Here is a 10,625-nt window from a genome sequence, read left to right on the forward strand (position 1 = left end):
ACACACACACACACACACACACACACACACACATTCCTGCTCAACTGAACAAACACCTCGTGTGTCTGAGTGCGGAAGAGAGAGGGAGAAGAGGACCATGCGTCAAGGATAGGAAAAAAAAAGAGCTCAGAGAGAGAGTTGATTAAAGACGTCTTTTGTCAGCACCGTCACATTTGCGGTCGTGGTTCCCTCATAGGTCGATGAGAGACGCACGGGCATATCAGAGCGGGAGAAGGGAGGAATTAAGGACAGCTAATTGCTTAATAAGAATGAGATTATAAATTTATGAAGGTGAAGGGCACTGGGTAGTAATCGTTTATTGAAAGTAAGAATTACTTAATCATACATCTCAATGTTTGTCTTGAATTTTTTGTGTTGTTTTGTGATAAAATGCCCATGTCATTCAGGTCAGGGTTGTCTAAGGAGCTTGGATAGAAAGAGACTAATTCTCAACAGTTAATCTTATAGATGGATTACAGTCATAAAAAGGCTTCAGACCTGCTTTTTAAACCAGTTTAAGGTCAGTTAAATTCCAGCAAAGACTGGTTAAAAATTAGTTTTCCTTTGTTTCCTTGGTTTGAAAACAAGTCAGTGTTAGTTGACCTTTAGACCAGTTTTAGATCAGTGTAAGGCTGACAGTCATCAGACTGTCAAGTAAAAACCAGACTAAAGCCAAGTACCAGACCTTCAGAGTTTAGACCTTCTCCCCAAATTTAATGTTGAACCTTTTGGACCAATTTTAGACTAAAAGAAGACCAGGCTAATTGTGGTATAATTTCAATTTAACAACAAGACAGACTTCAGACTAGCCTCACACCTAATTTAGATCTCATCCAGACTACATGTTCAAACCAGTTTCCGACCAGTTACTTACCCCCTAACACTAAGCCATGTCAGAGTCCTTTTGCAGCGGTTTTAGATCATAGTGTCAAATAATCTTAAGCGAATTTTAGACACATTAAAATAAGCTTCCTTAAATTCTCTCATCTTCATTAGCAAAATGGGGCTCATTGCCCCGTAAATATCAACTGTAGCCTATAAGGTGTCATGTCAAAGCCATACCCTTTGAGCATGGCGCTTGCGTCAGCCTCCTCATTGATGCGTCTCATCATCCCGCAATTTTCCAGAGCCATACGCTCCAGCAGTCGGTAGTCCACATCATTACCAATCCCAATTGTGAAGATGCAGAATTTTTCCTGCACAGCTGAGCGAGTGTTCCCCAGGATCGCCACGGACTGGATCTCTCCGACAGTGGGCCGCCCGTCTGTCAGGAAAATAATGAGCGAGACGCTGTTCGGGCTGCTGTCAGGGCCCAAGAGGTAGTCTCGAAGCAGAGACGAGCCGGTCCGGATGGCGCCATCGATGTTGGTGCCTACAGTGAAGGGACATCACTAGGTTTACATCTCAGGTTATGGAAACACAGTGACTGAGCTAAACTTTAATATGTTTACTGTCCTTATTAAACACTCACTTTTCCCACTTTAAGTCTACAACAACATCTATTTATCAGCAAAGAAGGTCACTGCTGTTATTAAAGGCAGTTTTACTTCAAGTCTTCAAAAGGACAAGACAAAGACGAACCGTCTCACCTCCAGTGGGCGCCAGCATGTAAATAAACTTCTTGGCGTCCCTGATATTGAGGGGGGTCACTGGCACGAGACGATTTGGCTGCCAAACTTTGATCTTATTGGAGAAGCTGATAAAGTTAAAGTTATCGCCGGGCCGCAGGTCCCTCAGGATGGTGAAGAGGGCATCTTTAGTCTGGGAGACGGGAAATAAAAAATCACAAGACAGTAAACATCTTCGATGTTTGAGTGTCTCTGTTTTGTCAAAGATTCACGAATTCATGCAGAATAAAGACCCTCAAAATAAATAATTTACTGCAGCGCTCAGACTGTTTAAATGAAACTTTTTGCTTTTCCTGTCTTTAGGTATTAATGTTTGTAATTTTGGCAGATTTCCCTTGATATCTTTGCCCTTCCTGGCTTTTCCATTTCATATTTAGTGGCAATCAAAATATTATCAGTTTCTTTCAGCATTCTCTTTTTATGGATTTAAAATTAAATAAAACTTCAGTTTTTAATTTCTATTTTCTGATCGTGAGCCAGCATAATATTGAGTTACATATTCAAACCCACATCTTTTCTGTGTTTTTCTACTGAATATTTTTTTAACCTTATTAGTGACGAATTTCAGATTGAATTTGCAGGTGGAACTCGTGGTGAAACAGTCATGTTCACAGTAATTCTGTGCTATTTTCGAGCCTGTGTCAGTATTTGCTTTAGGTTATCTTAGGTTAAGTTGAACCTGCATTCCTGCTCATTGTATTGTAAAGTGCAAGGGTTGGAACACTCAAAACATCTATCAGCACCAACCCCATCCCAACAATCACTGTGAAGCGTTTCTTTTCATCATCCCTTTTCAACAAGGTTTGTTTGTTACCTGATTTCTTTATTTGCTTTAATTGCCCAAAAAAAATTCTGTCATTGTTTCCACTGTGGTATGTTTCTTTACGGATAAAAACACTACACGTGTATACATACAATAGCTTTGGACATTTCTGGATTTTCCAGTGGTGACATGTAGTTCATGTGTAAAGTGCTATTTGCTAGGTCTTGAACTAGAATGTTTGGAGCTCTTTCTTCTAAGTAATTAGCATTTTATCCCGCAGTGGTAATGTTTTCTGTCTTATCTACTCAAAATTTGACTGACAGAGCATAAAAGTTGATGAATACATAAACTTCAGATACTTGCTGTTGATGTGGAACCATTGAATTTAAATGTACCATAAAACTTGATACCATATTCTGTCAGATCTTTACAGAACATGCTACTTCTTCATATTTAAGTACAGGAGAAATAAGAAATAAAAGTTATTTGGAGACAAAACTTCCTGCTTTTCCGTGTTGAATCCTCATCTTCAGATCTGCAAAAATGAGCGTGGGTGAGATATATGATTTGCTGCTGAGGAGCTTCTTAGATGTCTAAATGGAGTGTACACTGCAGGGGTCAGAACCACAGATTGACCTTCACTGAAAAACCTCTATTGTGCAGCCACATCAAAACACACTCGTTGTTCTGTTCCTGCAGCCCACTTGGGGCTGCTGTTGGTGGGGAGAGGGATCAGAAGGTCGAGGGTACTGTTGTCCAGAAAGTTCCATTACCCCATAGACTCTGACCTTCCTCCCTCACAGTTTCCACTTTTCTCTCTCAGTGAAAATCTGTTTTTCACTTTCTCTCCTCTTTTCTGTTTCATGGCAGCTGCAAAGATCAGCTCTGGCTGAGGGGATTATCGTGCTACAGCAGATGGAGGAAAAGGTCTGATATTGATATTCCAGTGTGGGAGTGAGGAGGTGGGGGTGTCACATTTCCTATCCAGTGCAGCTTTTAAAATTCAACTTTAAAACAGGGAAAGAGCCTCATAAAGGAAGAGAGGTGGTCAGAAAATGTAGATTTCCTCAGATTCCTTTAGGAGAAGGGTTCATGTCCAGGACCTCTGCTCCAGGGTGGAACTTTTGGGTAACACTCTAATGTGAAAATACACCAAGCCTATGAGCCTAGTGTAAATGTAAGCTGTCCAAATCCAAACTCACAATGTGTAGCAGGAAAAGCCTGCTCACTGGTAACAGGAAAATTCAAGGGCGAACCCTTCAGTTAACAAACGAAGCACATTCAAGTTGGAAAACAGGCAGGTGCTAAGCTGTAAACACACTAACACTGGAAAAGAAATTTCCCTGCTTACACACTCTGGACCTCTAGTCTTTACTTACCGGTATTTATTTAACTCCAAAACCCACACAAAAAATATGCTTGCTGTGTTTTTATTTTTTGTGTGGTCCAGTCAATCACTGCAAGGGTGATTGAGGTCTTGAAGGTGGAGCACTGTAGAAAATAGGGCTGAATTTTGCATACGTACATATAGATCCTGTGGGACTGCCAGATACAGATGGACAAAAAGGTGGTGACTGACCAACCAGACATAGTGGTGGTAGACAAACAGAAGAAGGTGGCCGTAGTGATAGCTGTAGCGGTTCTGAATGACAGCAACATCAGGAACGAGGAACACAAGAACCCTGAGAAATCACCAAGGGCTCAGAGAAGAGCTTGAGAAGATGTGGAGGGTGAAGGTAACAGTGGTCGCCGTGGTAATCGGAGCACTAGGTGCAGTGAGTCCCAAGCTAGGCGAGTGGCTCCAGCAGATCCCAGGAGTAACATCGGAGATCTCTGTCCAGAAGAGCGCAGTCCGAGGAACAGCTAAGATACTGCGCAGGGCCCTCAAGCTCCCAGCCTCTGGTAGAGGACCCAAGCTTGCAGGGTAGACCGCACGCATGGGCGAGAGGGGAATTTATTATACCGCCCCTCGCTCGTCATGGATAACGTCATGGTGGCTATTGACAAATACATAGAAACTGATGGGCAGCAGTGTGGAAAATAAGGCAAAATAAATTAGGACTTGGTACTTGACATGTTTCTACCATCCCTACTAAATTCAGCACCCTTAGAAACACCAACAGGAAGTGACTAATCAAAATGGAAAGAACCACTCCCATGATTTTGTCATCCCCTTTTCCTTCCCTAGCCATACTACCATTTTTCCCCCCTTTTTAATTTTGGAAGGAAGAAATTTGCTCAGATTAGGCAGAAAGGTACCATAAAGTACCACTCTGTTTACCATCCATTTCCCAACTCAAGATCTCAGTTTCATCATGATCTTTGTCAGTGTCGCATCGATTGCTCAGAAACCCATCTACTGGTACAAAAGACATTTGACAGCCTTAAAGTAAATTGAATTACATTTTTGTTCCTGCACAGTTTATTTTCCTTCTGTTGTTGATTATCCTAACATTAATCACGGAACACGCTGCAGATTCATTTTAATGGTAGTTTTACAGCTGCCATAAATTAAGGAAAAAAAAGCATTAGTATTCTGCTGTTTGATGCAATAGTTTTCTTTCGGGTATATTGCAATACCTGTCTTATCTTAGTCCCCAACATGGAGGCGCTGGTGTCGATCACAAACACCACGTTCTTAGGCACAGCAGGAAGGTCTTTGGGGGCAAAGTAGTGGACGAAATGGCCGTTCAAAACCTGAGAAACAAAGACAGACGTGCAGCAGCCAGTGAGATCGGTTGCAGTTGTAGTTCTGCTCCGAAGACAGACAGGAGTTTGGCAGTGACATGAGGCTGCTGGCAGGAGGCCAGAGAAAAGAATGACTAACAGGTGGGTGGATAAACGTTGCTGGATGGGAAATCTGCAAGCATGCATGTAGTATATAACAATTATTGTCGCTGAGTTGTTTTTTTCATGAAAACTTTTGGCCCTGTCTGTGTTTATTAAGCACATTTGAGATGTTCTTTCACCTGAATGTCTCCGATCCCCATGTCTCTTTGAACATCATAGCGGATCACGAAGTCTCCCAGGATGCCACTGGTGGTGATCTTTGCCTGTTGGATGATGTTGGGGCTGAAGGTGATCTCGCAGACGTTCTTTTCGTTTTTGATCACAGTGGTGATGGGAAGCTCAGGCTTGGCTGGAGCACAAAGACAGGAAATGCTTTAACAGGGATCAAGAACCGGAGATTTTATAACAGTAAATCTAAACTGGTGACCTCTCCACATTTTATGGACTACAAAAGCACTTGATTTTTTTCTACTATTTATCGAGAGTTCTTTATGCCATTAAGCTTTATTAGTTTGATTTTTGTTTTGTGTTGTCTATATGCTGATGGAACTTAAATAACAGTCTTAACTTTTAACTTCCCAAAGATTTTGCACAGTACTCAATATCTATGAACCTGGTATGTTTGGTGGCTTAGGAGCAGTTGCAGTGTTGGCGGCGGCGTTGCTCTTGCCGTTCCGGAGCGGCAGCACCTCCAGGTCCGTGATGGGGGAATGGTCAACGATGGTGACGTCTAGGCTGAGGCGGCTGACCAGCTGCATGGGCCGGAGGCTGGTCACGTGTTCGTAGCGTCCTAGCCGGCGCTGTAGAAGTTCCTCGTATGTCAGAAGGAAGACCGCCCGGTTTCGACCAGGTATTTTAGCCGCCATTCTGAACACCTCCACTTCTGGCTCTGGACTGGAGAGGAGAGGAGGCAGTCAAAGAAAGTAAGAGGATGAAGTGGAATAAACTGCAAAATTACAGTTACTTACCTGTTAAATTAAAGCACAGTAATGACAGCTAGACGTGCAGCAATAAACAGTTATTTTACAGTCTGCTTACTGTAATCTACAACAGCAGCTCAATGTAAAAAAATAATAATAATAAAGTACTGTGATGCATAGAATCTAAGTTTTACAGTATAATATGGATAATTGCCCCATTGCCACACAGTTTAGTGATTCAATTGTGCTCTATCAGCAGTCAATGGTCCTGAACTATGACAATATATCAGCTTTTGTGCATTTCCTCTACTTCCACCATTACATAGTAATAAAAAATACTACTCCCGGTCATGGTGGCTCAGTTAGTGATCTGAAGATGCTATGCAGAGTTTGCAGGTCTGCAGCTGTGGAGCAGTGCGTGGGTGCAGTATCAAAATTATATGGAACAACTAATAATGTGGGCTGGTCTTGTTTATGTTTGTGCTGTTGGTCCCTTAGCTTAGCTCCTGATGCAAGGCAGATATTACTCATGCCAGACAACAAGCTTCTTTGTAAAGTGTTAAAACCAATGAAAACTCTCGACTAGATATTCTTGTGTGGGCTTTTTGATCTTTGACATTTGTTTTAACATGTCTTCCTGCTTGTGCTGAACACTGTTGTTCCACTTCCTTCTTAGTCACCATCAAATAAAGCCATCGCTGTTGAGCTATGCACTGTCAGCTTTTTGGAGAATGACATGCAAGTGCATCCCTGTATCCTCTACGTCAGTTAACTCTGCACAATCCCTCTCTGTGTAGCCAGAAACAAATGTGGGGACCATAAATTCAACCAACCAATTTCCACAGTGAGAAATTCATCAGAGATACACAACCATTAACCTAAAAACCCAGAATAACAACAACTTAAACCTTTACATTCACAGAACACTGTATAATGCTATAATACCAAAGTTTCCTGTAATCATGAAAAACAGTACATTACATTACATGATATTGGAAGAAAGTCAAGAATAAACATGGCATGTGAAAAAAAAAGAGATAAAGCTGTAGTGTGCTTTGGGGGAAATAACTTGTTTATGGTTTATGTTTGGAGCTTTGCACAAGCTAAATGATTTATTATATTTGGAGTTTGCAATCTCTGAAATGAATTTGCTAAATGGAGCTAATTTAAAGTTTATGAGGTTTTGAAATCTTGCAGATTTTCAATTTTTTGGAGTTCTTGTTCTTGGTATTTAGAAATTGTTTAATTGTCTAAATTTTATTGAAACTGCCTGCAGTTATATTTGCTTTTAGCCTTTTTTTTATGTTGCACATTAATTGCCATGCATCTCAAATGAATGGGAAGATTACGTTTTCTTGACCATGCCCCTATGTATTGAAATAATAACTGAGCAGCTTTAGATAGATGAGGGAAGGAGCATTACAGCAGTTAATGAAGGTGGATGATTTTTTTGAAAGAGGTGGAGCAGCAAAGCAAACAGTCCAAGTGGTGATATCATTAAATTGGACTCACTGCTTCCAAATAATCTCACGTTTTTCCTTCAGTCCCATCCTTCTTTGCCTGCTTAATCTATTTACAGTAGAGTCTGTGACTCACAGAATGACATTTAATGAAATGTCACTTTTCTGCATGGCAGTTCTAAATGGTATGATGTCACTTCTCCCATGTGTCACTTCTTGGGGCACAATTTATGCCTGAGGAGAGACGATCATTACAGCCTTTGTGCCCGCACACACTAACACATGTTCACCCTTTGTGCTTGTAGTGGTAGAAGGATTTTTAGATGGGATGCTATCAATCTGTAATTCGAAGGACGCGGCCACACAGTTAAGTTCAAACTGGCGCACAGACACCTGTTCATCCTCTCTTACCTTGCATCACCTGGCTCCTTCGTCCCAGATTTTCCTCTCTCCTGTTTGACCCTCTTCTCCTTCGGCTTGACCTCGCTCTGGTAGACACGCCCCCCAATGATCCTGGTGTGTTGGGGTCAAAGGTTGAGAATTAGTGGTGCTCACGTTCACGAGCACCTATTGTTACAGTTTAACTAGGATTTTCTTGGACAAAGGACAGAATTTGTTTGCAGAAATCATGTTTTCAGCTGTGTGTGTGTGTGTGTGTGTGTTTATGAGTGTGTGTGTATTAAAGCTCACCCTTTCCTGTCAACATATGCAAAGAAATGGAAAGATCATAAAACCTTCCAGCCCTGAAATCCTTTTGGAAACATAAAATATCTTCCACAACATCCAAAAACTGCTTCAGTCAAACAAATAAATGAATGCATATAAAAATCTAATTTTAACAGAGTTCTGTTACTTGCTAACAGTTATACATGTGATCATTAGTGATATCTATTGGAATCTGATTCACCATGTCAATTCAGTAATTAAAATAGTGACGTGAGTGCAGATAACACTGAATATTTGCTCCAAATGCCTTCCACTTCTGCCACATTTGGTCTTGACTGATAACCTTAACTCAGGTTGATTCTGGATGCTTTATTTCAGCCACAGGTGGACTTCATATAGGCCAAATGCCTAGTGTGTCAAGATATTTTAACCACATCTCACAGTCCATGAAACTTCTGCCAACTGAGACTTAAGCACCAAATTTAGACCTTCACAAGTCCAACTATGTTTGCTATCTATAGAACCAATCAATGTCATTCTAAAAGAACAATGTGAAAGACAGCAAGATGATTAAAAGGATAAAAGAAAGAATATGTCTTTTTAAAATCGCCAAAAAATCCCAGAACGCAGAATCACTCACAATAAGCTGGGAGAGAGTTATGTGGCTTCAAGAGAAAATATAAATTTAAAGATGTGTAGAATCGAGATTTAAAAATCTAAATCACCAGCTTTATTCCCTTTATCAGTCTATTAAGTCATTAACTAATAATTCTGTCCACCATCCTATTAAGATGACCTGTGTGGCTCTTACATGGTGAAGTTGGAGATGTAGGCATTAGCGGGGATTTGAAACTGAAAGACGCCCTCACTAGCGGCGGGGTAGCGGTTGAGCAAGGAGCAGTACACCGCGGTGAAAGCGTAGCGGGAGATGATCGTGGTCTTGATGGAGAGTTCCTGGATGTGAGGTTTGGTCTCCTACAAAGTAAAAGTAAAAAAAAAGAAAGAAAAAGAAAGAAGAAGAAGTAATAACGACAACACTAAAACATGCACCGGTGGCGCTTTGGCTAAATTTGGCAAGATTTTACGCAGAGCTGCTGTGATCACCGATAGTTATTCATCACTTCAGTTTTCATCCCAACGAAAGCTAGAACTCCAAATTTACACTGACTCAATACTGAGAGGAATTCGTGCTCGGGAGCTAAGATCCAGGCCATGACATATACTTTGGCACGTCTGCGCGCTTGGCAGTCCTATGCGTTCCGCCCAACGTGCAGAGGTTCAGAGTGACAAAATCAACTTCTAAATAACTAAAAGTAGGTCATGCATTCTATTACAGTGTTTGTTACAAAATCCTCAACTCTCAGGTAAAGTGACAAATGAACAGATTTAAGACAGAACGATAAGATAAAGTATTTCTTCTCATATTTGATAATTTTGAAATAAAGAATTTAAATTATAATTTAAATCCACAGGAGGCTGCTCTTCATCCCGCCCACCCCCTCCAATCCTCCAAAATAATACATTAAAAAAATGCATAAACACGCAATATCTCAGTAACTGAAACAGCTGTTTTACCTTGGTTATTATAGTTTTCACCTGGCGAGGGACCCTGCGCGGTGCCTGGAGACAAAAACATCATCAGAAGACGAAATATTGACAACCAAAAGCTCAAACACGTCTCCTTTAACAATCTTACAATGTCTAAACCAAAGTCCGCCAAATCAACATCATCTTCAAGTTCAGAGTCCTCCAGTTGTCCCAGTAAAGTCCCGCTGAAGCTCAGCAGCAGCGTCAGCAGCGTCACCAGCATCTTGCAGTTCCTCTCCTTCAAAACTCGTTAAAAAGATGAATGAGGCATCATCTCCCGCTGCGGAGCGTGCCCGAGTCCCAGTCCAGACCCGAATGACCGGACAGAGGAGCGACACTGTGCGAAGAAAACACGCCCACCCACCGGAGGAGAGAGACGCAGTGTTTTCGGGAGGGAGCGCTTCATCTTCTAAATCTAAATCACTGCTGCAAATTCAGTTTGCAGGCATGTACATTGAGACTGGGTGTGTACAAAAGTGTGAGTTAGATGTCTTCAGTAGTTTTGTTTGTATTGTAATATACGCGTTGAACCTTGTAAAATACCAAAATAATAATAAAATGTCAACTAAAACTATACATTTTTAAAACTAACCAGAAGCGACCAAAACCACTGTGAAATGAACTGAAAAGAAAAGTTTAGAGAATGTGTTCAAAGGTTCTGTGTGTGTATTTCAGTGTTTTAAAGACACCGTTTCGAATTAGCGCTGGCAGATATAAAATATATTCTTCACCACTAGGTGGCAGAATTTTACTAGCAGTTACTGTTGTTTATTAACTTTTCATCCAATCACGGTACAGAAGAATGTTCTTA

General features: G+C 41.1%; 1 protein-coding gene across 1 annotated transcript in view; it reads right to left on the minus strand.

Moving 5' to 3' along the window:
• The window catches only part of itih5 (inter-alpha-trypsin inhibitor heavy chain 5), a 17,324-nt gene extending 7,060 nt beyond the window's left edge, over positions 1-10,264 (minus strand). The window contains exons 1-9 of the mRNA XM_013913978.1: positions 9,924-10,264; positions 9,803-9,847; positions 9,039-9,202; positions 7,973-8,074; positions 5,795-6,075; positions 5,361-5,530; positions 4,972-5,088; positions 1,590-1,761; positions 1,063-1,372 (exon numbers count right to left, since the gene is read on the minus strand). Coding sequence (XP_013769432.1) covers positions 1,063-1,372; positions 1,590-1,761; positions 4,972-5,088; positions 5,361-5,530; positions 5,795-6,075; positions 7,973-8,074; positions 9,039-9,202; positions 9,803-9,847; positions 9,924-10,037 — 1,475 coding nt within the window. The 5' untranslated portion in view covers positions 10,038-10,264. The remainder of the gene's footprint in view (positions 1-1,062; positions 1,373-1,589; positions 1,762-4,971; positions 5,089-5,360; positions 5,531-5,794; positions 6,076-7,972; positions 8,075-9,038; positions 9,203-9,802; positions 9,848-9,923) is intronic.
• Positions 10,265-10,625: the final 361 nt, after the last annotated feature.

This window comes from Pundamilia nyererei, unplaced genomic scaffold (genome assembly GCF_000239375.1).
Source record: "Pundamilia nyererei isolate P.nyererei 1_Seehausen unplaced genomic scaffold, PunNye1.0 scaffold00162, whole genome shotgun sequence".
Classification (NCBI taxonomy): Eukaryota; Metazoa; Chordata; class Actinopteri; order Cichliformes; family Cichlidae; genus Pundamilia; species Pundamilia nyererei.